Genomic DNA, 27,216 nt, shown 5'->3' with positions numbered 1-27,216 from the left:
AACTCCCTGAAAAAAAACTGGCTTGGCCCAGTGCGCTAAATGCCCATGGTTTCCTAGGCAGTATAATTTTACTGTTATAACCTGTGATAGATACATTTTCAACTAGAAAACTTCAGCATGGAAATGTAATGAGGTTAAGCGTAAAGGAGCTCTGTAGCTAAAATGCATGCATCACTCCCATGCCCAAGAGCTGCACGTGGTTGCTAGGTGGCAATGCAGTTTTTAGATCATTATGTTGCTATCCCAGAGAGCTGCAAATAATCTGTGCACAAGAGCTGCTCATTAACTGGTAGTCCATGAAGTTTCAAAGAGCGTCTGTATGATGGAAGTCCTCCTCCCTTGATCTTTCTCCAACTCATGCTTCTGAATTCTTAAAAATATTTAGGAGGAGATTTTAAGGGCTGTAGTCCATGAAACTGCTTCTGGTATTATTTGACTTACACAACCAGATGCCCTATAATGTATTCAGGAGATGGAGAATTAATTGGCAGAGACAGCAGGTGTTATGAGCCCCTATTCTTTCCCTGGTACCTGCGGGGACCATCTAAAGCCCTACAGGAGTATTTCACACCAAGATCCAGTGAATGACAGCATCTAACAGATGCTTCACTCTCTGATAGCCTTAGCTCAAGCAGACCAGAAGCATCTGATACTTGTATTTGAACAGCAGATCAGAAAGTAGGAAGCTCAAAGAATCCTACCCAGCTCATACACCCAGTAGCTCTGAATCAAGAACAAAGTGGATCTTCTGAATACATTTTGCAGGACACACACATACTAGCACTCACCTCAGTGTTATCCTGTAAAAAAAAAACCAAACAAACAAAAAAAACCCCCAGAAAATAATCATAATCAAGAAGTGAAATTGTGAGCCACGTTTGGCCCACACCACCACATTATTAAAATTCAGCATGAACGCTGAGTCTTCAATGCAATGAAGACTAATAGTTAAGGGGACAATCTTGCTCTAGAAGAGTCAGGGGGCACACGGGTTTTCAGGGCAAAAGTCCCATATATCCCACCAGAACTCTGTTAGCTCAAATTTCCCTGCCCAACTCAAAGATGTATACGCTTGATGACAGGCCACTGATTTTGGCTTTTAAAATCAGGCCAAGGAATGCAACTGCATTTAAGGACTGAAATCCTGTCCTTCAGAAGAAAGCAGAGATGTCTGGTAAAATCCAAGATGCTGAAAGAAATAGTTAGGTGGCACTAGGACAATCAGATCAGCTCTGTGGCTGACGTAAAGTCTGAAAAATGGAAGAAAGGTTGGAATCTATGGTCTGACTGATTTCCAAAATAAACCATATCAGCAGGTCATATTACACGAAATGTACCCACAATATTAGGTTTCAAACAGTTCCCTTATACCAAAAATACTATTTTCAGTAGTGAGTATACATTTGGGAATACATATGGAGAAAATAAGACCATTATTGTGTAAAAAACAACCCCCCAACCTTTATTTTTCACAATACATTTCAAGTACATGCAGAACGTGTTTACATTTCTCTTTAAGGCAAACAGAAACCGGGTTCTTATTCCTGAGTTGCTTAGCACCAGTAGAAATAGCAAATACAGACTTAGGAAATCTTGTCTCTCCCTTTGAAGCAGCAGCTGCCTCCCGTGCAAAATATTTCTGCTTTCACCTTGCATTTGTTTTAATGAGCTATTTATACCACTAATCTCTATTGCTGTTTGGAGCCATTTCTGCAGGTTTCAATCTCTCAGCAGAAACATCATCACGCCGAGATGTGACAAACTTTCCATGTTTCTTATTTTACCTTGCAGACTGTTTGCTGTCTAGACAGCACAGCAATACTTCTGTCCTTGCTGGTACATGCATCAAGGTCTTCTCTTCAGTTGTTTCGAGAGTTCTGTATTCCTCCAATATCTAGAAAAAAACTAACATTATCTTCCTATGTTTTTCTCATGGGGGCCAGCTGCTTCTCCAATACTATGTCAAGATTAAGAGAGGGAGACGTTCACCTCGGCCAGTGGAGGTTTTTAGGGCTTGACTTCACTAAAGCTAGAGGGGGGGGAAGTGAAAATGCCCACTGAAGTGTTGGCATTTATACAGAGAAAATGCAAACCCATTTTTCAAAGAAAAATCACTCTCCCTTGAAGTCTAATATTTGAGCCATCTGCATTATCTCAAGACTTCAGACATTTGCTAGAATTCAGGGTGTTGAATTTCCATTTAAAATACAGAGGGAACATTTTCAAAGAATTTTGTCACATTCTTCTATTGCCCTCAACTGGCTCTATCAAACCCATTCCAATGTGCACTTTTCTCTCATGACTTTTAAGAGGGCCACAGGGCATGATGCCAAAAGAGAAAACATCTCTTCAGTAAAAAATAAAGTTCTGGTTCCTATTTAACATAAACGTGTAATCCAAGGACAAAGTCAATAGTGCAAAATGCTCTAGTGTGAGGTGTGAGGTCTCTCTAGTGAGAGGTGTCCCTGCCCATGGCAGGGGGGTTGGAACTAGATGATCTTTAAGGTCCTTTCCAACTCTAGCCATTCTATGATTCTATGAAAATGGGGCATGACTCTTAGGTGTGCCTTCCTCGGTGACCTGTAGCGTGGAAAAGTGTTTTGTTTCAAATTACATTCTCTGCTTTTTTTTTTTTTTGCATGCATGTCTGAAACTATAGTTATTTTGTTGAATACATCAATAATTCAAGGTTTCTTTCACCATTTAGTCTCTCTACGTGCCCATCTCGGCTAATCAAACCTTATCACAATTTTTAAACAAATGTTAATATTTACAGGTGTTAAACATTCATTGAAAGAAAAAGAACAACTGTACCTTGATTAAACTTCTGGTTTAAATTGGTTATTAAAGCAAAAAAAAAAACCCAAATAATTTCTTCTTTCTTTTTCAGTTATTACCTGCTAAGATCAAATGTCTTTCTTTACAACCGTTTCACTTAGTGGCAACATACAACGGCACATTGCATTGGGAATAATCCACATCCAAATAGTCAGCCGTGAAGAGATTACCTTTAACAAGAACAGGCAATCTCACAAAGCAATTCTTCACCAAAGCTTTTCCAATTCTTTTCCTACCTCTGAGAAATTATTACAGACTAAGCACTTAGGAAAATACAATAAATGAACCCAGACAATAAAAGGAACCCATGAAGCGTCTAATCAATATCCCATCAGGAAGCTGACTCTCTCTGGTAAGGCACCTCCCGACAGAAGGTCTGAGGTTCCCCCCCCCAGGTCATACAAGTTCAAAAGGCTAAAAAAAGGAATGGTTGTCACTCTGCACCTGGGAACACCTCTATACAACGTGAACAAAACAGCAGCCTGCTGCAGGTATTCCCAATGAACAGCTGCAGCGTAGCATTTTTACCCTCATTTTGTTCTCTACAATGTGACCCACACACAGCTTTATTTCTGAAATCAGCACCACTGATTTATAACCAGTACGTCCTCTGAGAAGATGTACTTTTTCAGCGATCGTTTCAATACTAAGAGGCTAAAGAGATTACAAAATTTCAGAAAGTCTTAATTTCTGCCTGGAAATCCTTCATCCCTAGTCTACACAAAGAGACTGCACTGTATTCAGAAGAAAATGTTGTACCCCTTGACGGGGATTGTTTATCTGTTCATCATTTGTCAGATCTTCTCCTGCTACGCTGGTTACTTTGAAAAAAAATCTGTGACACCGACGCTTCTCTGCTTCTTGCCTCTTGCCCAGATCTGTCAGAACTGGCCGAGCTCTGGTTCTCCTCCACTCACATAGGACAGGGGACGTAGGCATTCGTTCAGGCTGTGTCTCCGCTACTCACTGGACCAGCTGAGGCAGGAGAAGCTGATTAGCCTCCCCAGTCATCTTACCACGGTGAAATATTCCAGAGGAAGTCACACAAATACTTCTTGCATTCAAGGCAGTTCAATGGCCTTGGAGAGCATGTCTCTGACACGCTCTGCATCTCAGCTTGCTCGGGGCAGTAACTGCTGCTCTTCTGATCTCTGATTTGAAGAATTAGTCCTTCCTGCTCTTTTGAGGATGGCACCAGGTTATGACAGTTTGAATCCTTTCATGCAGAAGGAAGAAGCTGTAGGCAAGAATAAATTTCTGGGCAGTTTTGAAATGCTACTTCCAAAGGCACTGACTTTCACACGCAGAGTAAAAGACACTGCTCTTTCTTACAGTGAAGATGAAACAGATTACATCCAGTTTATTTATAAAAGTTTTATACACCTGAAATATCACAAACATTTACAACTTTCCCAATTTCTTCTGACTTCTTAAAAGATCGAGTCATACAATTACACTGCTGTCTCCTTTGACTCCGATGTCTGTGGTGGATTGAAGTTCAGTATCTCTTTATATGTAATACCTGGAAAACAACAGAATAAACATAGTCTTATTGGTATAATCAGAAAAGGAGCTGCACAGACCCAAGCAAGGTGCAACCCTCGGCATGGTTAGGCTCTGATCAAGGTCAGGAAGAGAGAGACCTCTTCAGGCAAAAAAAAAAAAAGGAAGAGCATCAAAAGTACAGGAATCAAGGATCATTTTTTTCACTATTTCAGATTTGAAGAAGTAGCCCAATGATGAAATGTTATCCGTGCTTTCAAAGGGATGTGAGCATTGACTTTACAGTATAGGGGGCGATATCCTCAGAAAGAGCTACTGGGCACATCAGCTTTAAAAGTCAAGTCTTCACTTAAAAGCCAAAATACAAACCTCTGACGTTAGATCAAAACTAGATTCAGAGTTAAATCTCTGCTGAGTAGATATGTTTTCTCTCCCTCAGAGAACCTCACTTAAAATTAAGGCCAGCAACCACTACAGTCCTAAAGAACTAACAGTTGAGGAATCTGTTCACCTGTCCTATCCACCGGAAAGACCCTGTTACAGAAATGGTTTCTTTCCTACATTGCAGAAGATGGGAGGACAGACACAGGGAAGAAGGAAGGGGGAGAAGGGGTGCCTCTGTTAGAAGGCAGAGAAGAAACCTTTGGGGATCATTCCAGTAGGACTTGATAAGAGGAACACTGGCTTATCGATAGCATTTCTCTACCTTAATGCTGTATATTTACTCTGTTCCATCAAAAGCAGAGAAAATAATCTGTAAAGAGAAATATTCCAATTTCTGGATGGCCTTTCTATCTGGTCATTTTTGAAAACATCACAAAACTAAACTCACGTTTCCACTCATCTAATGGAAGATCCATGTTATCAAATGTATCGTCATATTTCTCAGCTTCGATTTCTTCCTCAGGATCGTGAATTGGCTCAAAGTAAGGATGCATCAAAGCCTCAGCTGCTGTGACTCGCTTCTCTGCATCCAGCACCAGCATCTTCTCCAAAAGGTTTACAGCTATTGAACAGAATACAAACAGTCCATTCAAATCACGCCACTGACTCCAGCTTGTACACAGTAATGTTGTCCTGGAGATATTTGAAATAAACACACAGAGTTATAAAGCAGAATCATTTGGTGTTCATTCTATAGCCAGTGGGGACCACCTGCGTGACAAAATAGCTTTGTGAGCAAGCTGGGATGTGCACAAAGCCTGATGCAATGCAGGGGTGCTCCCTTGCTTCTGTAATGCAATACAGCCACATCACCTCAGCTAAGGACTTCTCTACTCCAGCACCACTGTGCTTGGGGCTCTCCCAGGTGTCTTTCATCACTGCTGCCATGGTGTTGTGGTTCTAAGGTACATCATGACCTGACAGCAGCAGAATGAACAGGTGGGTGCAGAGCTAATGAGAACTGCCCTGTGTGTGACCAAATCCAAGGCCAAGTACACTCTGAATTTCACTAAGACAAGTCAGTTGTTCGTGCTCAGAACCTCAGCGCTGACTTTATCTGCTCTGTGTTTTTGACCTCAGCCAAAATACTTCATGAAAATCTTCCCTGTTCCTCTCCAGTGGATTATGGATCAGGTTCACTGTTAGTGTCAAAATGGGCTAGTGTAAATATAGAATCATAGAATGGCTAGAGTTGGAAGGGACCTTAAAGATCATCAAGTTCCAACCATGGGCAGGGACACCTCCACTAGAGCAGGTTGCTCAAAGCCCCATCCAGCCTGGCCTTGAACACTTCCAGGGATGGGGCATCCACAACTTCCCTGGGCAACCTGTTCCAGTGCTTCACCACCCTCACAGTAAAGAATTTCCTCCTAATATCTAATCTAAATCTCCCCTCTCCCAATTTAAAACCATTACCCCTTGTCCTGTCACTACATCTCCTGACCAAGAGTCCCTCTCCAGCTCTCCTGTAGGCTCCCTTCAGATATCGGAAGGCTGCTATAAGGTCTCCCCGGAGCCTTCTCTTCTCCAGGCTGAACAACCCCAGCTCTCTCAGCCTGTCTTCATAGGGGAGGTGCTCTGTCCCTCTGATCATATGATGAATTACTTGTTTATTCTCTGTTTTCTACCCTGAAAGAACGTTCCTGGGTTGGGTGGAGTAGCTGAAAGGAAGAAGAGGCGGCAGCGTGGGACAGGACGCTACAACTTCTGCTTGCCACACCATGGATTCTCTCCAGCCTTCTCTAGACCATGAGCAGTTAGTTGTTCTCTGCGTAAGGAGCAGCCAGATGGTTACAGAAGTGACAGGAAGAAACATTCTAAAAACTAAATGGAAATGTGTAGTTTGCTGTAGCTAAGAAGGTCAGTGAGCTAACCATGCAGGCAGGGTAAGAGCTGCTTATTAATCATGTTTATCTCTACTGTATCTGAACATACAATTTTGACTTCTTAAATGGAGAAGATTCAATTATCCTAATTGATATTCTAATAAAGCTGGCTTTGTGGGTGTGCAGGTCATTGGGGAATGGACAAGGTTTGGGCAGAGCCATCTCAGAGCTCTGGCTGCCTTGAGGCATGTCACAGTTACGCACACTTGGTATGCTCTTCTGGCTGTTTATAGCTATCAAATCCAAGCCAGTGCTTCTCAGGAATTCACAGATGTTTCTCAGGATGTACTCATTCCATGACTAAAATGTCAGCTTTCTATTTGCTTGCATTTCTACTGTAGATCAGATTGAGCTTTCAGAATTATATTTCAAATACACTACTCAAAAAATTTATTACACGTATTTAATTTCTCAGGGCTCTTGAGAAAGCTGCTCCAGTAAAACCATTAAGCAGATGCTGGATTGGAGCCTAAAACACAAAATACTTCTTTTTTGACTTTTCTAAAAAACATCTGATTCTTGGCAGGGTCTAAACTTGGCAAAGTTCAGCCACTAAAATCAAAGTTATGAATTATGGAAAGCAGGAGAGAAAAGCACGAGAACCATCACATAACCTATCACATGACTGACACTGCTGCTGCCTCCAGTGCAAACACAAGAACAAGACAAATTGTACACATCCACACAAACTGTCTTACCCAAAGGATTTGCATACTTCAAGATGGATGCAAAATCTTTTTTCTGGACTTTTGGGAGGCTTTTGATATAGTTTTTTGCCTTAAAAGAAACATGAATATTAAATTAGACCTTTGCTGCCTTTGTAATGTGACAAAATTAACTATACGCTTAATAGGTAACTCAACAATGCTTTAATAGCACATTGTACAAATGGATTTTTTTGGGGTCATAAACTCTGATTATATGTCACCTTCTTGTTGAAAGGAACTTTTTTTAAAATCAAGCCTTAAAACTGTGATTAAGAAATGATAATGCAAAGCTTCAATTACTAGTGCCAAATATTTAATATATTAATTAGAATAAATATGTATGCATAATTTGAAAGAACGTCACAGCGATTTTATAGGAATGTCTAGAAGTGAACCTTATAAAATGATTCATTAGTATTTAAACTGTATAGTTAGTCTAATGATTAATTTTTTTTGTTTGTTTGTTTTTATACTACTATATAGCTTAAGGATTCTAGAAGGACATCCACACAAGAATAGGAAAGACAGTCAGAGACATCTGCAGAACAACTGCTTTTCCTGAATAGGTTCATCTTTTCAGTACATTTCTGATAAAGATATTAATGCATCAGCTCAACTGTTTTTATGGTACACACTGGAAACTTTGAAGTATTTAAATATGTGGATTTTTCAAGAGTCTTGATAATTTTCTTTGCCCCCTTAATCTCCAGTAGCTATTCTGGGTGTGCAAAGCATTTCAAGGCAGAGAGGTACCATCAGGGGTCATTTCAGTAGTCAGTACATATTATCTCAGCCAGCCTAAGAACTAAGCATGGCTTAAGCCAAATTAAGACATATAAAACCAACCGACAAAGAAGAATACTCACATCTTGACTCTGCAGTTTTTGAACAAAATCTTGAGTTGGTGTACCCGTTATTTTCATTATTTCTGTGAGTTGGTCCAGATCTGAATACCAGAAATAAGGAACAAAGTCTTTCACCGTAAAACTAAGCACCTTGCAAAAAATGTGAGTTTCTTTGCTACTGGAGAACAAAGCAAAAATCATAATGCAAGGACTGAACACAAGATTTATAAAAGATGAGACAAAAGTTCTAGTTTTTCTTGCAAAAGCTGAAGACACAAAGCACTTGAAATAAAATATCCTGTAACTTGGAAATACATCATTGAATCACCTGCAAACTCCTCTACTATCATCAGGTCTCCTCTATATTTTTGGTCAAAATCAGTCCAAAAGTATTGGAGTATCTGAAAAATCAACACATGTATTGCATGCATCGCCCTCAGCTATCCAATATTTAGGTGACATAGAGGCAGAAAAAGTCACAGGGAACATCAGGTGGCATGATAAACAGAGCAAAAATCAGAGGAAACCAGTCTGTATCAGTTCTTCTCCATACTGAGAAACTTCAAGGAAAACAAAAAATTAATCCCTCTCCTCCTCATTTCCCACGTGCTCAGCTCAATTCCAGATGCTGAGATGCTGGAGATATTGGGGTAAGGCATCAGAACACTCCCTAGTCTTCTGTGTCCTAAACCAGCACAGATTAATCAATAACAGTATTAGCTGTTTAAAGAAGAAACACCATATTCACAGGAGGCTAATGCTGCAGAGAACAGCTTTATGACTAGTTTGCTCCTCTGGTAAGAGCAGCAGATGAGAAGCTAGAAGCCAGATCAGCGACTGGCACACGAGGATTCTTCCAACCTCTGCAGAAAAAGGCAATGGTGAGTAATGCTGATGAAATAAATAAATAAAAAAAATACCAAACCAAGTTTGTAGGATAAGCTATTCATATTCCTAAACCAGAAAACCCTTAAGTTAGCTGTTTTCTTATTCACCTACTCACAGCTGAACCCACAGCTGCATTTCCCTGACAATAGGTAATACTGATTCACATACTCAAAGGCCAGCAAGGACTATTACGCTGGGATAATTTCCTTCGTAACACAGGACATAGGATTTCAGCCAATAGTTCTGAAATCTCCAAAACCCAGTACGACTAAAATACTAGCTTTTCCATTCTTACATTTACAGTGCAACTTGAAAATTATGACTCATTCATTTCCTTACTTATGTACCAGAACACTCAAGATTCTTTGGCAGGCATTTTCATATTTTCTTGTTAAGAACTAATGCGTATTCAAAATCTGTACAGCTGATATAATTTGATGTTTTCTACTTTCCCATAGTCCCCAACATTTTTTTTTGGTGAATGCAATCTTTCTTTTCTATGGTTTTCCTCACTGAAGAAGAATAGTATCATCCATGTCGTGAAGTCCTCATCTTACATGCAAGTACTTAAGTACAAATATGACTAAGATTAAACAATTGTGATTCTGCAAACAAGTATTTTCAGATAAGCAGTTTATTGACTGGAACTCTGCAAGGGGAAAAGCAGTGCAAAACAATTAGGCTGAACTGTCAAACATACAAAGCTGGAAAACAAAAACAAAAGAGTAAAAAATTCTTGCTGTCTTCTATTGACATTGTCCTCTATTAACCATCACAGCTACTACTGTCAATGAAGTTGAGGTTGAATTATGGCTTAATCTTAACTATCTTCTTAATTCTGCAACAATTTAATGATAGGACTAGATGGTTTTTTGTATATCTAAAACATTTTACTAGATGTTACTTACATACCAATTTTTGGTAAAAGTCTAAACAAGCATGAAATGGACTAGCATGTGCACAGTAAGTCCATATACTACAGCAAAATCTTCTGTGCATGTTCCAGAGTTGTGCAATCTGTCACTAAAACCAAAATAAATCAAAACATGCCTTTTCTATCATCACAGAACCTTCTAGCTGATGATTTCAGATGTGATTCAAAGATCACCTCTCTTTCTCTATTGAAAAAGTTCAGTAATACAAGTTCTAATTTGCAGATGAGAAAAAGCGGTACAGATATTAAATAACCAATTAATGAGAAAGGTGCAAGCCATTTTATTATTCATTTCAATTTATGCTCATCAGTTTTTGAACAGACCTACTGTACCACATAAGAGCCTCTCATCATTTTCATACATTAGTGTCATAAATTCACTGAAGGATACGGTCATTTCCTTTGAACAGAGGCCTCCCCGTTATCATCTCAGCCATTATACAGCCCACAGACCAGATGTCAACTGAAAAAAGACCAACAGTCACATTAAATAGGTGAATACTTGGCTATTTAAATGTACGTAAAATTTAATTTAAAACATATTTTAAAGACTTGTAAAATTTGCCTTTATAGCCTGTTACAAAATGATGTGTGCCTTGCCAAGTGTGATGAACAGTATAGGCAAAACTACCAGCCTTTCTAATTAGCAAACTGGAGATAATCTCATAATATGCAGAATCAGTTTCTCAGTAACAGGCAGATGTATGTGGGAAGTAAATTTTCAATGCTTTCAAAAACCTCCCTAGTCATCCTAGGGTTACTTGAATTCCCTCCTTCTGCCATTTTCCCCTGTCTGCTTGAGTTACAACCAGCACATCATCGCAGGAAGATGACAGTCAGTGCAGAACACAAGAAGGTAGAGCAGACTGTCACATCTGTATACATTTGTATTGCCTTTTTTCCAACCCCCTTGGCTCTTTCCGTTACTCTCAGGAAATATACAGAAACGCCCCCGAACTCACAACCACCAAACCATTACCTGCAATTTATCTACAAGGAAGTTTTGCATAATTATACTGTAATTTCCACCTCCCAATTTATCATTCACTTCAGAAACAAAGACTTGCTTATATATTGCCTGATTCAGTGAAGGCTTCAGCTCTGTTAAGCCTTTTCTGAAGAGATGCCGACCTGTTTGCGTATAATGCATCCAGTTAAGTATGACCTCTGGGGCTCTGTACCACCTTGTAACCACATAACCGGTCATCTCACTGTCTGTATGCCTTGCCAATCCAAAATCCAGAATCTGTAGTGGAAACATAAAGAACATCCTGATCAAACAATTAGTTATCTATTTTATACAGACTTTAAAAATGTGGAAAATCAAACAAATTGGAGCATTCTGCAGAGACTGGCTTATTTTTGTGTCTTTTTTCTCATTGTCTCACTTGAAAAGTCAAGACAGAAGCAGCAAGGAGCTTTACAATATTTTTTCCTGCATTAGATACTCCTATAGCAACACTAGAAGCTGTAAAACCAGTAAAGAATAGAATAAATTCTTCAATTATTTAATTAAAATATATGGGTCCTATTCAATGCAAAAAATTCCCTGGCCATGGAATGACGATTGTAGCTTGTTAGGGCTAAAAGAAAAGCACCCGTCTTAGGTGGCATTCATGCTCTCGTATCCCAGGTGGTACAAATATTCCAAGAGTGTGTTTGAATAATATTCTGAAGTAAGGAGGAATCATTCTCTTTGTTTTATGAGTTTTCATACAAGGGAAAGCTTCCTCTAGGTCACACTGAAAACGTACATGAGTAAGGAATTACCATTATTTAGTCCCACCGAGTTTTCCCCAACCTGCTGCGTCAACTACAAAAGACTGTACTTCTCTGTAAGAAACGCAAGGTCTGTGCAATTTTTTTCAAGGATGATGCACAGTTTAGCTTATTTCTAAGCCTTTCAGATATTTATCTCTAGATATAGCAACATGTACAGCAGCAAGATTAAAAATGTATGTTACAGCCTTTCATCAACTTCTACAAAATTGGCTAATGTAAAGGCCCACCTGCATGGACCTTCAAAAGATGGTGCCAAAAGATGCGACCGACAGCGAGGGACACTCCCGGAATGAGTCACCTCATAGTTTATCAGGAAGTTCACGCTTCTAAAAAGAAGCAGGGGTCTTGGGTAAGTAAAGTCTGTTCAAGATAAATTGTCATCATCATCCACACATACTTGAATATGTAGCTCTGAATGAACAGCCGCTAGTTCCCATGTGTATCAGGCTTCATATATATTGACAGGGCAGACATTTTTCCTAGGAGCACCCCTGCATTAACATACCAAGAGTGATGTGTTTGTAATGCCCTCTGTAATTAAACATTTTAAAATATTTCAGGATAGTTTCATCATTCCCTAGAGCCAGCAGAAAGGAAAATTATAATTTCATTCATAGATCAAGAGTATAAAATGTTATGGCTTATCTTTATTGCCATACTTGAAACATCATTTCCATATCTTCCCCATAACTGCTGATTACCTATCAATTTAAGAACAGGAATAGGATGCCAAGGGAGGGATTTTTGTTCTTACCAATAAAATACAACTGATTACAGCTGAAGTTACCCCTCAGAACTTTGGGTACTAAAGATTTACTGGAATCAAAACATTTGCAGTAACAAAATACACGTTTATATACAGCTTTCAAATTTATTCTACGTGTACAACACACATTACGTCTTCCCAGTAACATGGGGGGGCAGGGAGGTTGTGGAAGAAAAAAGGAAGTTTTACATAATAGATCAAAAGCCAAATGTGATACCATCTATTCTGTCACAGCTTTTTAGGCCTTTTCAATTCTAAGGTTTGTGACGCTTGGAGTTGGAGACAGCTAAAATATAATTTATGCTTGCATTTTTGTAAAAGCAGAAAATGACAGGAAGAATTTTTGTGCATTGTGTATTAACTTCATGATTTCTTTTCATTTAGATATTCATTAGGCTCAGGAACAAGTGTATCTTGTTAGTACTTAATACTAACATGGTACAACTTCAACAACAATCTTCATATGAAACTATTATTCTCATACTCCAACCTTCTACTTTTCAGCTGGAACTTCCAAAGCAATTTTCAGAGCAAATTTGCAAATCCTTTTTATAATGCAGGAATTATGAAAGAGAGAGCAAATTCCCCTCAAGGATAAGCTCCCCTTCTACTCAGCAAACTTAATTTTCCTAACTTGCCTCAATAACTGTAACAAAAATAACTTGTAACTTCAAGACTGCAGGAAGTGCAGTGATTTCCCCTAAGGCTCCCTTCACTATCACATTTCTAATTCCTGTGTAGCAGTTGAGAGCACCAGACAAGGGAGCCAGAAAGCTCATTCTGGAAAATAAAACTGATCGCTTATTAATTATTACCAATTCAAGGAACTGTTCCAACGTTCCAACTTGCCTTCAGCCTCATTGCTGCTGGAGCTGATGCAAGGGAAGCTGCCGAGTGCGCAGACGTGGGGGAAAAGGTATGGACCATCCCTGGCAGTGTGGTCCTGTGCTTTCTTTTTATAGACCAGAGTTGCCTTTTGACAACCAGTATTTTCTAATTGCAAATTTGCACTTTTCTTCTGCGTGTGATATCAGAGCTTATCGGACAACCAGGGACAGCATCACTTCACTCCGAGAGTCAGGAAACAAAACCCAAAGCTTAATGCTATATTGTCGCTATGCCATTTCACAAAATTGTGTTCTGATACAGAATTATTCACCTCAGTTTATCTAAAAGCTTAAAAATGTCCAAAGTAACAGAAAAATAAGTTGTGTTAAATGAGGAGATACAGTGATCTTATCATGGAAGAATGCCTTATACCTGGGCTGCATCTCAAGATGTAATTGCACAGCTGGGGGGAAGGGCAAAGGCGGCAAAGAAGGGGGAGAAACATATAAAGTGCTTTTTCTAGATTCTGTTTCCCACAACCCCCATCACCCCTCGGACCCACTCAGCCTACAAGCCAGGAGGAGACAACAGCTTTTTGTGTTAAATAGGGAAATTCTGAAATGACAGGACCCTGAACATTCAGGTCAGTCTCCAAAGAGCAAAAAATAGTATTACAACAGCTACATGCAAGTATAGAATTTGTATGTTATATACTGAAAAAAATTTTTGCAGTGTTGCATCAACTTTTATTTCATTTAATTAAGAGAGAGTGCTTCACAATCTATGAGCTTCTGTATCTCCCAGCTTGTAGACATTTTATATTTATTCAAAGCTGGAATTCTCATATAACTAACTACTCCCATAAAGTCTTATGTTTCTTTTAGGGAGGAAACTTTAGCCATAACATCTAAATGCACTTACATATCAGGACACAAAAGCCCCCATTCAAATGTACTGCTGATTTGTGAGGATGTATAGGTCAGTAATGATTTAGGCACAGGATAGAAGACTTGATTTTGTAATTAACTGAAAAAGCCTGACTAGCCTTTCAAGATTGCTAGAGGTAAGAGAAGATAGGTGACCAAAACAATTCTAAAATTAATAATGATCTATTAAAATGCAAGGATAGAATTAACTGGGGATTGGAAGCAGTCTGAGGGTACTACCTCTATACTCAAGACAATAAATTATATTCACAAAATACGTGGTGTTGAGTACTCCATAATTCTACTTCATAATAAATAATTGGCTTGTTTATAACAAAGTAATTCTACACAGCCAAACAGATGCATTTTTTTCCTAGGTCAGGGTACACTGCATAATTATTTCTGAAGTACAAATATTATCCACTCTAACAGGCTTTGGAAGATTTCTAGTATATGTAGGAAACTGCAATCAGAACTGGTCAGATTCAGTATTTCAGTTCAGTGATTTAGAAGGAGGATTAAGGTGACAAACATGCTGGAGAAGAATTACTACTCAGATGGACCCTACTTAGAACACTTCCAAGGAAGTGGCAACAGCTACACTTCAGGACAGATAACTTTCCACAGCGGGTCTCCAAAGGTGCGTGCCAGCTAAGCCCAGTTTCCACACTGGGAAGGTGTGTGAGTGCACACCATACTCCTACCCACCTTTGGAGAGAAGCCCCGATGGGTAGGATGAAGGGATTCATGATACACACCAATACTTGCCCCACTCTAGAGAAGCAGCAACCAGGTAATACAAAAAATGTCACCAAATGCGCCTGTCTTGCAGTGTAGTGGCAGAAACCGCTAATAGCTGAACTATAGGAGGCTGAATTAGGAATTGGCTCCCTTTAATAATTCTTTTTTCCTCACTACTTCAATTAAGAGCAAAACCGAAGCAGAACTGATATATTCCTGCTATGAAATACACTGTAGTCTACATGCAATTGATACTACTGTTAATTGTAACAGTGCAGAAGGAATCACTTTCAAAGAAACAAGATGTTCTTGTCCGTGGTGAGCAGTACGCGATTCCTTTCACGTTCCTCTGAAGTGATTAGCTGCAACATATTATAAAGGCATTACAGCTCTTATATCCAACTAACCACGACATGAATTTTTCTTGAAAAGTATTTTTAGTTGAATGACTGCATAAAAATATGCCAGTATTCATTGCAACACGCACATCACACAGGAAAAGGCTACTACTGTCACGCACGCGCTTGCTGTGGGCACAGAGCTGTGGCGTGGACTGCTCCGTCAATGCCAAACCCGCAAAAGCAGTTTCAGTTCTTACACTGCCCTTGACCCAGCGGCAGGGACCCAAGGCAGCAAATGCTCCAGGGATGCCACGAATGCAATGACTTCCTCATCAGAAATCCTTCTCTACATCTTGGGGTCAACCCCCATCTCTCCCCTGTTAGCATTGGGTACCAGCTTCCCAGAGCATCCTGTCTGGACTGACTGGATGTTTTCACCTGGGACCTCCTGGGCAACGTTTCTAGATTGAGGTGCAGCCATTTCTTGTGCCTAGCTCCAGAATGATCTCAGAAATTGATCATCACCTCTGCCATTTCTATGGAATGTACAGAATCACAGAATGGTAGGGGTTGGAAGGGACCTCTAGAGATCATTTAGTCCTACACCCCTGCCAAAGCAGGTTGACCTAGAGCAGGCTGGGCAGGACTGCATCCAGGCAGGTTTTGAATATCCGCAGAGAAGGAGACTCCACCACCTCTCTGAGCAGCCTGTTCCAGTGCTCTGTCACCCTCAAAGTAAAGCAGTTTTTCCTCATGTTGAGATGGCATTTCCTGTGTTCCAGTTTGTGCCTGTTGCCCCTTGTCCTGTCACTGGGCACCACTGAAAAGAGTCTGGCCCCGTCCTCTTGACACCCGCCCATTAAGTATTTGTAAGCGTTGATGAGGTCCCCTCTCACTTTTTAAATCAGTCAAGGACACACAAATAGGAAGTGAACAGATCCTCATTATTCGGGCTTTATTTCTTAAATAAATATTAATTATTCTTGTGATGACTGAAGTCAGACAAATGGAAAAATACTTACAAGGAGCAGCCTCTTCTAATTGTTTTTCAAGACAATTACCACTGCCCATCTGATCCTCTTCCCTTTAATTTTCTAGTGTTCTCCTATTTCTCCACGGCTCCTCAAAGCCCATGGGCTGAAAGCCTGGCCCACCACTGAAACCAGTCAGCATGTCTGTAGCTGTTTCACCCGTTGTCTTCCGTGGTGCATTTCTAACACATCTGACCGTTTTTTCAAATAAACATATCCTACCTTCAATTCACAGTCTTCATTTACTGCCAAGTTTCCAGGCTTTAGATCCTGTAATCAGATTTGAAATGGATGTTATTTGTTTATTTTACAGCAATCACAATAAAGCACACTTTCTGTCTTTCACTTAGGTTTAATGGTTTTCATACAACTACTTAGAACAGCAACATGTAAAACCATGTCATAAATCTAAATTAGAAAATTAAATGTAACAAATAACAGAAACAAAGACACAAACTTGAATGTTTGGCTTTTTTCCAGTATGTTTTCCCCCCAGACAAATCAACTTTTTTTCCTGTTAGAAGTCAGGAAAATACTTGCCAGTGAAGAAACTCACTCATCTTACTGCGACGGGGGTTTGGACATAGATTTGTTTTATTTAATAGTAACACCAAAAACTTAAGGATTCACATATACTGAGATGGAGTAAAGTAAGTTTCCTTCACTATTTCTGAACCATACATATCTCATATCTAAATATACTTTAAAAAGGTTCCATACCCTGATAGACCTCAAAGTGAGTAATGAAGGAATCAAATAAGATTTTACATAAAAGCCTATGCTCTCTTCTGTGGGAAAATCGATTTCCTAATGAAGTCAATTGAATGAAGACTGCAACATCAAAAAAAAAAATTCCCTTAAGCCTCTTCAGCTATTGTGAAGACTTCTAATGATCTTTAAAAGTTGTACTTCTAAGTTTAGCAGCAAAGGGAAGAGTACTGGCAAAGGTTAGTAAGATTTTGCAACGTCAGGGACTCTTAGACATTCACAGTCATAAAAAGAAAGAAAAAACAAGTCAGAAATAAGACTTACAACTTAACTTCACAAAGTAATTTAAGAAATCCAAATCTAATCTGTATTCAGTGCAACTTGAGTGCTCAAATTACACTGATGTAGCTACACCACCTTTTGTTCCTATTGAACAAGAAACCAAGGCATCATCAAACACTATAAATAGAGACACTATAAACAGAAGTTCAGGCATCTTTATGAGCATGTTTACACACCATTCACATTATCAGAATATAAACATCTTTTATATTGTTTCCACTTACCCTATGAATTATGCCCGATGAGTGAATATACTGTAAAAAGAGAAAATATTTTTTAATTAATGAGGCAGGGGAGAAAGTACTTTTTCATGGTGCTAATCTGAAATTAGAATGTGTTTGTTTATTGCACAGATGATCTTTTTAGCTATGGTTTTAACATTCAGATAATTAAACTAGCATTTTGCCTTTCCCTTCCCCCAATAATAAGAAACCAGTAAATCAGTCTGAGTACTGCAATAGATCATACAGTTTTTTCTAATTCTTCCCATACACAAAGTCCCATTTCCTGTTCATTTTTGGCATTGCTAGATATATATATATAAAAAATAGCAGGATTAATTTTGATATCAGAAATGCTCTCTTGCAATAGACATCTCTGGCGTGCCATCATAGTTTAGATTCATATGGTCCAGCAGCACTGAATTTTATGAGATCATTCAAGACCAGGATGAAGGCCAGTCAAGGTCTTAGTTGGGAAGTCTCACTACATGCTTCAACACTTCCTCAGTGAAACATGGAGAGGTCATGTTACAAGACATTCTCCTTTACCCGAACATTTTCATCACCCTTCCAGTGACCTATTTAAGGGCCCATGAAAATCAAACCAACAAACAGCAAACCTAGGACTAATTCTTTTGGGAAGACACCTGACCAAATACAGATGTCTGCACTTGTGACTGTCATCACATACTCCCTGCTGAGGTACTCAGTTCCTCTCACCAGCTGAACGATGCCCTAGAAGAGACCATTTTCATCATGGACAATACAGGGAGTCTCTAGTAATTAGTTCAGACATAGGCATCTCTTTTGCAAGGACTGAAATGCAGAAAGTTGCCTGAACTGAGGATGTGATTTTCAAGAGCAGCCTGGGATGTGCTAGTACTGTTCACTTCAGGTGTGGAGAATTGGTCTGAAAACTGCACAGACCATACTACTATTGACACTAAGCAACACCAGGCTTTTTAAAAAAGTCCCCAGAAAAGAAGGAGGAGGCGTGAATCCCACCAGCTTCACCTGGAGAGTTTTCATTTTATTCCACTCTGAAGAATGGGACAATAATTGGGAAAAGAGTTACTGGGAACCAGCTGTCAGCACCAGGAAAGACCAACCAGGGACAGTCAGGGTGGTGTCACGGAGATGCACAGGAGCACTGAACTTTGCAGAATGACTGCCAACCAGCCATAGCCCCAGCAACCATTGTCCTCTTCCCCAGCAGCCATGAAGATGAGCAATTGCAAATGCAACAGCTCCTCTGTAAAGGATTCCTCATAGTCCACCTGATGGGGGGACCAGGGAAAAGAAAACCAAGCTACAGATCAAAGCCAACTTCTTCACACAAGTCCAAAGCACATTTTAGACATGTTTCTGAACTTAAACAAAACCCATACAACCTAAGCAGCACAAGATCTGGAATCAAGGCACCGACTGAACAAAAATAAAATCTCTGACATTTACTTTTTCCTCTCTTACACCTGACACAGCGCTCCAGATGTGGTCTCATAGGTTCTGAATAGAGGGGAAAAAAAATAAATAAATCACTTCCCTTAACCCTGTGGCTACAACTTCACCAATCCAACCTGGATCGTGGTAGGGCTCTGCTGCTGCACAGGCGGCACTGCTGTGCCCCAGCCCGTGCAGGACCGGGCATTTGTGGTAGACCAGTTCCTGCTGCACATTACTTGCAGATTAGGCAAGGTTTAACATCACCCGTAGGAAATGCCGAAGTGCTTCACAGGATTTCCTGGGGCGGACACAAGGGGCTGAGGGCGTAGAACGTAGGCTGTAAAACTGCTACAGCAAACAAACTACAAAAATGTTGTTTCTGTCATGGATGGGCATGAAGTGGACCAGGATGTAAGGAACCAGATGCAAAAAGAGGAAGTTTGTCATTTGTATGTGGAGACCGGAGAGGATATATACTTTTTTTTTTTTAAAAAAAAAAAGAAATGTATCTATAAGTAGTTAAGACTCCCAGCAACTGAGGAAAAAGCTGACGACTTCTGCCAATAGCCATCTTGATCAAGGATATCACAATAATTACTTGCGTTCTAAATCATTTCAATGTCTTCTTACTGAAGCCTCCTGATTTTCCAGGGCAGGTGCTTAAAATATTGTATAGGCTATTTTTGCTGGTATGACTGTAGACAGTAAGGAAATAACTGTCCGACTCAGGAATTTTTGCACCTACAAATGTGGCGTGCAGAAACAGGAATTAAAAGGACTGCACCTTTCGGAGCTTTAGTTAAAATAAATCTTAGCTGTCTGGGGGGAAGAGCATGGTATCGCTGGTGTTCTCACCCCACTGAAGGTTTTATGAGTGTTCACAGCACCAAAACCGTGTTAACACTTTGGGGAGAACTCCTATATTTTCTAAATGCTCCTCTTAATACAACATCACTGAGATTACATGAAATAGCACTTATTCCTAGTACTAATATACACATCAGCCTTTCCGTAAGATGAAAAACTGGTGCTGGGCTGCAGTATTTCTTTAACAATAGCAGTATTTTTTTAACTGCATTTTATTATCTCCTGGCAGGTAGCAGCACTGAACTACGCCAGTCTCTGTTCAGAAAATTTTCCATTTCAATTCAATAACCTTCTGAAATGGGATCTTACTCTTACAGACTCTCTTCACTAAATTATCCATTTATTGACAGATTTTTCACCCTTAACATGGCAAAACCATCCAGACCAGAGGAGACGTATCCTTCACAATGTTATTACCACTTCACCTGAACAATATTTGATTCAAAAGCCCTGTTAATGTGAGCAAAGCGCCTCGGAGCACAGGAGCTCTGTGCATTATTCTAAAGACAATTTTTGGTAGAATGCATAAATCCCTGAATGCGAACTTCAGATTGCGTTAGGAAGCTATCCAAGAGTTGTCTAAATTCTCAGCATTCTTGTCTGCATATGCAATCTCTACACAAAATAAAAAGCTAATCAAAAGGGAATAAGAAAAGACTCAGGAGAAAGTATTGTAAGCAGCATGTAAAATGAAAATGAGGAGTGACTTGGCAGGGAAGGAAAAACTGAAGAGGAAATGGGTGAGAGGGGGAAGGGAAGGCAGAGAAGCAGAAAGAACAACATAAATGTGAACAAAAGACAGTAAATAGAGATGACAAAAATAGGAAAGAACTAAAGCAGGTAAATATTACCATAGGTATGGCAAAAGAAGTTTGAACAGGTGTTTGCATGGCCCAAGAACTATCCGTCCATTCTCAAATACTGAAGGAATAAAGAAACAGGGCTGCCACCCACCTCCTCAGGCCCCTGGAAACACAAACCCAACTGGCACTCCTGCAGAAGAGGGACCCAAGATGGAAAGCGCTGGAAGCTCCAGCCCCCTTCCACCTACACAAAGACATTTATGTTCAGGTTGCCTTCTGTACTCTTTGACAATACACAGCTTTTCTGTCAAACAAAAAAATGATGAAAGCCCTTCCAAGTTGCAAGCTCATACTTAAATAAAATTTAATGCCAGACTTAAGGCCCGACTAGGAAAAAGACAAAGGAGAGGGGCGTCATTGTTTTTAAGTGGTGTCAAACCGCATTGGTTTTTCCTACCACAGATGAAGTTAAATTCTGATAAATTACAAGGCTCACCAAAGAAAGGAAATGAATATTTCATTTTCTATAGAAAGAAGACAGTAAAGTGGCAAGAACAGAAACTAACTGACAAACAAGGACTGTATAGGCTTACAGAGCAAAGGTCCGAGGGCGTGATACGAATCTTTCTGAACTCAGTATGAACTTTCTACCAATCTCAATTTATATATATCTTTTAAATCAAACATGTTTCACCAGCAGGTCGAGGGAGGTCAACCTCCCCCCCGCTACTCTGCCCTGGTGAGGTTGAATCTGGAGTACTGTGTCTAGTTCTGGGCTCTCCAATTCAAGAAGGACAGGGAACTACTGATGAGAGTCCAGTGGAGGGCTACGAAGATAGTCAAGGAACTGGAGCAACTCTCTTATGAAGAAAGGCTGAGAGACCTGGGTCCATTTAGCCTGGAGAAGAGAAGATTGAGAGGGGATCTCATCAATGCTTATAAATATCTAAAGGCCGGGTGTCAAAAAGATGGGATCAGACTTTTCAGTGGTGGCTGGCAACAGGACAAAGGGCAACGGGCACAAACTGGAACACAGGAAATTCCATCTCAATGTGAGGAAAAACTGCTTTACTTTGAGGGTGGCAGAGCACTGGAGCAGGCTGCCCAGACAGGTTGTGAAATCTCCTTCTCTGGAGATATTCAAAACCCACCTCGATGTGTTCATGTCCAACCTGCTCTAGGTGACCTGCTTTGGCAGGGGGGTTGGACTAGATGATCTTCAGTGGTCCTTTCCAACCCCTACAATTGATAATGTTGAGCATTTTGGTATACAACCAATCCAGAGCCCGTCTACAGGTAGAATGCAGAAACGGAGCCTGCAAGGAACTGACTTGGGGGCTTAGCAAAAATCTCTCTTATCCCTTCACAATACATCATTCCTGCAGAGCTTTTTCTACATGCATTTAACTGTCACATGTAAACAGGTTGTTACAATAGAAGTATGCAATGTGATAAAAATGATGAACGGCCTTCTTGCTTTGGACCAGACATCAATACAGATACCATAAAGTGCTTACGTACTTTACACAAAGGACAAATGCATATTGCAGGTAACATCTTTAACACCAAAAACCCCATCAGAGTCCATCATAGTTAAACGGTGCAAACAAATAACATGGATTACAAAAAAAAGAGAGGCTAAACTTGGGAAGCTGAAAGAGTTTTACAACAAAGACTTACAGAGAGGCATATTCCTCCTTCCCACGTGTTGCAATTTTTCTTTATAATGCCTCAATTGAGTACTAATGTATGCTTAGCTCCCCATGCCCTGCCAAAAAAGCAATTTAAATAAACACAGATGGGCTGTCTTTAATCCAGATACAGCAGACCTTAAAAAGTACAAGATCGTCACGCAAAACTTGGCACTCCCTTTCTTAAACAGCTAACTGACTGGTATCTGTAAAAGAAGAAACAAATTGCTGACCCATTTTCTTTCTTCTCCTCGTGCTAGCAATACTGCTTTCAGCTTAACCCACTTCCTACCACAGACAGTGCTGCAAGAGTGTCCCTCAAGCACTGGACCACTCCTATTTCTTAAAGGTCTAAAGACCTTAAAGATCTAAAGATCTTAAAGATTCCAACTAGGTGCACCATCACAGCTGGATGAGTTGGTTCAAGAAGAATCCAAAATTTAACAGAACTGATACAGTAAAGACTGTTCTCAAATGTTTCGCTCTGTGCAATAGGAAATGACAAAACATCAGAGTTCAGTAGCTGAATACTGTCTTATTTCCTGCTGGTAATTTTGAGGTAAGTGCAGTTGTGCTCTTCAAAAATGAGGGGGAAGAAAAAAAATATTCAGGCGAACCACTTCTTACAGAAGATCTAACGCCATTACAGAGACCGGAGATACCAATTAACTAAGACTATCTCAGCTGGTTGCCTTGTAACTGGAATGAGAACTGCCCTCAATTTTATAAAACTCTGGGAATAGCAGCTTACATCAAGAACTTCCTGCTCTCTTCCCCTGTGGTGGGTTGACCTTGGCTGGTCACCAAGTGCCCATTGAGCCGCTCTCTCATTCCCTCTTCTCAGCAGGACAGCGAGGAGAAAATACAGTGGAAAAGCTCACGGGTCAAGACAAACACAGGGAAATCACTTACCAGTTACCATCATGGGCAAAACAGACTTGACTTGGGAAAGATCAATTTAATTTACTGCCAATTAATATCATAATAGTATAGTTAGAAACAAAACTCCAGACAAAAATCACCTTCCCCCGACTCACCCCTTCCTCCCAGGCTCAACTCTACTCCTGATTCTTCTACTTCCCCCTCCGAATGCTGTAGATGAACAAGGAACGGGGATGGTGGTCAGCTCGTTATGGGTTGTCTTTGCTGTTCTCCGCCTCATGCTCTTCCCCTGCTCCAGCATGAGGTCCCTCCCACAGTCCTTCCCAAACCTCTCCAGCATGGGTCCTTTCCACAGGATGCAGTCCTTCAGGAGCAGACTGCTCCAGTGTGGCTCACCTGTGGGACACAGGTCTTGCCACAAAACCTGCCAGGAGCCTGCTCCAGTGCAGTGTCTCTGTGGGCTGCAGCTTCCTTCAGGGCACATCCACATGCTCCAGCACAGGATCCTCCGTGGGCTGCAGTGCGCATATCAACTCTGATGTGGTCCTCCATGGGTTGCAGGGAGGCAACCTGTGCCACCATGGTCTTCTCCATGGGCTGTAGGGGAATCTCTGCTCCAGCACCTGGAGCACCTCCTCCTCCTCCCTCACTGATCTACATGTGTGCAAGGTTGTTTCTTTCACATTTTCTCACTCCTCTGTCGCAGCTGCTGTGCAGCATTTTTTACCCCTCCTTAAATGTGGCACAGAAGTGCCACGAACATTGCTGATGGGCTCAGGTTTAGTCAGTGGTGGGCCTGTCTTGGAGCCAGCTGGAACAGGCTGTGTCTGATGTGGGGGCAGCTCCCGGTGTCTTCTCACAGAAGCCATCCCTGCATCCCCTCACTACCAAACCTTGCCACACAAACCCAATACATCCTTTTTAATTCCCGCTCTGTTTTCTTCAGATGTATGTCAAACATGCACAGTTGCTCTGCTTGCCTTCCACATTTACTGGACCAACAGACTTCAGTGTCCACCTTTGGTGCCCACAAACTCCACTCTGTTGGCCTCTGTGAGACAATCTAGGCCACTAGGAACAAAATATGTTTCTAAGCTATTTCGCTGGAATGAAATTCATTATTCATCCTTTCCACTACACTCAACTCAAACTAATTTTTTACAGTTCATATATTGCTTGCCTCTAAAATTAGCCCAAATGAAGTTTTTCATCTCTGGTGAATAGCATGCATCTGCTGGGAACCTGTTTCCCAGACAGTTACCTGCAACTAAACAAACCACTCCACTTACATGGTCCTTGAGAAAACACTTATTAGGACATGGATTTGTAATTAGGGAACTAACTACACAACTGAAATCATAACTCCACGTTCAAAACCCAGATTGGAGGTGGATTCTCTCTAGTTTAAATAAAGCTAATTTCCCCAAACCTGGCTTTAGTTTCTGTATTTGTAAAATGGGACTTACAGCATTTAAATGCACAACTGTAGAATGAAAATTACTTAACATATGTAAAAGGCTGTGTGAGTGAAAATCTACTAAATGAAGAACACAAAATCCAAGGTAGGGTCAAGGAGAAATTAATAATGCAGAACTCAATAACAAAGTGTATTCACTAAACTTTGCGATGGGAGTAAAACAATTTACTTGCTCTTCTGTTTCTGTAACGTACCGAGAGACAAAAGAATCTTGGGTATGCTGTTCCTGATGTTCTTGTCCAGGAACAGCATGCTGTCCTGTGATATTGTTTATTTTTAATAGTGTTTGGCAATGCAAATATAGATCTGGGAGAATCAGCATCCTGGTGGATGTGCCAGACATTCCTGTATCAAAACCAGTCCTGTAATTCCACTGCACAGGCACATCTCTGTGCAACACACCTTCCAGAATATCAACTCCATTTATTGCAGTACGAGCGCAGCGGAAAGTCTGCTCGTACATTGTATGTTGCAGGCACAGGACCATAAAACCAATATTGTACAGTACAAGCAGCAGCCAAGGAACAACATTCAATTCCAGACAGTGCCGTTCCATGGCCTTGTTACAACCTGCATCTCCAGAGCAGCAAAGGGAATTAAACAGCCATCACTGCAGGAGAGCCTGGCTGAAGCCTGCAGAATGAGGTCAAGGCTTTTGTTCTCTTGGACGTGTGTCACCAAAAGAAAAAAGTAATAAAGAAGTCATAGCCTTTTTATGATCAACAGTAGTGTACATCCAAAATGCAAACACTGTAATTTAAGAATAGCCGTACCAATCTAGACTGACAAGCATTTTCACACCACATTAATATAGGTTATAGATGGACAGGGAGATTAAAGAGTATCTTCTTTTTGTGTTGTAAGATATGAGGAAGAAAAACATACAAAGAATACAACAGCTAATACATTCAGAATCATCTTTGTGAGAGTCAGTAAGATTCAAAAGTATGTTTGTTTTGCTATAGCTGTTGGCTCTGCAGTCCACAGAAGTATTAATCCAAGAGATAAAAGAGAGATGAATGGAATCATAGAATCATTTAGGTTGGAAAAGACCTTTAAGATCATCGAGTCCAATTGTTAACCTAACACTGCCAAGGGACATGGTTTGGTGGGACTAAGTGCCACATCTACATGCCTTTTAAATACTCCAGGGATGGTGACTTCATCACTTCCATAGGCAGCCTGTTCCAGTGCTTGACAACCCTTTCTGTGAAGAAGATTTTCCTAATACCTAAGCTAAACCTCCCCCTTGAGCAACTTGAGGCCCTTTCCTCCTGTCCTATCGCTTGTTACCTGGGAGAAGACACCAACCCCCACCTCACTACAACCTCCTCTCGGGTAGTTGTAGAGAGCAATAAGATTTCCCCTCAGCTTCTTTTTCTCCAGTTTAAGCACTCCCAGTTCCCTCAGCCTCTTCTCATAAGACTTGTGCTCTAGACCCTTCACCAGCTTTGTTGCCCTTCTCTGGACACGCTCCAGCACCTCAATGTCTTTCCTGTAGTGAGGGGCCCAAAACTGAACACAGTACTCAAAGTGGGGCCTCACCAGTGCTGAGTACAGAGGGATGATCACTTCACTAGTCCTGCTGGCCACACTCTTTCTGCAAATGCAAACCCACTGCTGAATTGGGCAGAGCATCAGATGACAAGGGGCATGGACAAGGCCGAGGTACTCAACGCCTTCTTTCCCCCCATCTTTACTGGTAATATTTACCAAATCATAGGTTCCTGAGACCACTGGGAAGGTCTGGAGCAAGGAAGACTTACCCTTGGTGGAGCAGGATCAGATTAGGGAACATTTAAACAAACTGTACAGACAGAAGTCCCTGGACTCTGGTCGGATGTGCTCATGAATGCTAAGGAAAGTTGGTCAATGTCATTGTGAGGACACTCAGTAATATGTGAAAGATCACGGTGATCAGGAGATGTTCGTCATGATGGGAAGAAAGCAAATATTGTTTGTGTCTTCAAAAAGGCCAAGGATGAAGAAGATCAAGGAACTAAAAGCCAATCAGCTACACCTCACTCCCTGGGAAGATAATGAGCAAATAATTCTAGAAACCATTTCCAAACATAACAAGGACAGGGAGATGTCTGACAGCAGTCAGCATGGGTTTACAAAGGAGAAAATCATGCCTCATTAACCTGTTATCTTTCTATGATAAGATGAATGGCTTCGTGGATGATGGGAGGACTGTCAATGTTGCTTAGCTTGTTCTAGCAAGGCTTTTGAAACTCTCTCCCATAACCCCCTCATGGACAGAGGAAGTACGAGTTAGATTAACAGACACAGAGGTAAAAGTTAACTGAGTCAGTCAGCTGA

At 40.6% G+C, this 27,216-nt stretch overlaps 1 protein-coding gene across 2 annotated transcripts in view; it reads right to left on the bottom strand.

Annotated features, from left to right (window-relative positions):
- Positions 1–1,438: 1,438 nt before the first annotated feature.
- Positions 1,439–27,216, bottom strand: part of MAPK12 (mitogen-activated protein kinase 12) — a 40,211-nt gene continuing 14,433 nt past the window's right edge. Inside the window, exons 5-12 of one of the 2 annotated variants that reach the window (XM_074164480.1) lie at positions 17,735–17,764; positions 16,683–16,730; positions 11,177–11,291; positions 10,437–10,508; positions 8,245–8,324; positions 7,370–7,448; positions 5,174–5,347; positions 1,439–4,360 (exon numbers count right to left, since the gene is read on the bottom strand). In XM_074164480.1, coding sequence (XP_074020581.1) covers positions 4,290–4,360; positions 5,174–5,347; positions 7,370–7,448; positions 8,245–8,324; positions 10,437–10,508; positions 11,177–11,291; positions 16,683–16,730; positions 17,735–17,764 — 669 coding nt within the window. In that variant the 3' untranslated portion in view covers positions 1,439–4,289. The remainder of the gene's footprint in view (positions 4,361–5,173; positions 5,348–7,369; positions 7,449–8,244; positions 8,325–10,436; positions 10,509–11,176; positions 11,292–16,682; positions 16,731–17,734; positions 17,765–27,216) is intronic. The other variant, XM_074164489.1, reaches the window with a different exon arrangement.

Source organism: Numenius arquata, chromosome 2 (genome assembly GCF_964106895.1).
Source record: "Numenius arquata chromosome 2, bNumArq3.hap1.1, whole genome shotgun sequence".
Classification (NCBI taxonomy): Eukaryota; Metazoa; Chordata; class Aves; order Charadriiformes; family Scolopacidae; genus Numenius; species Numenius arquata.
Note: the sequence above shows the minus strand (reverse complement) of the source record. Positions and strands in the feature narration are given on the sequence as shown.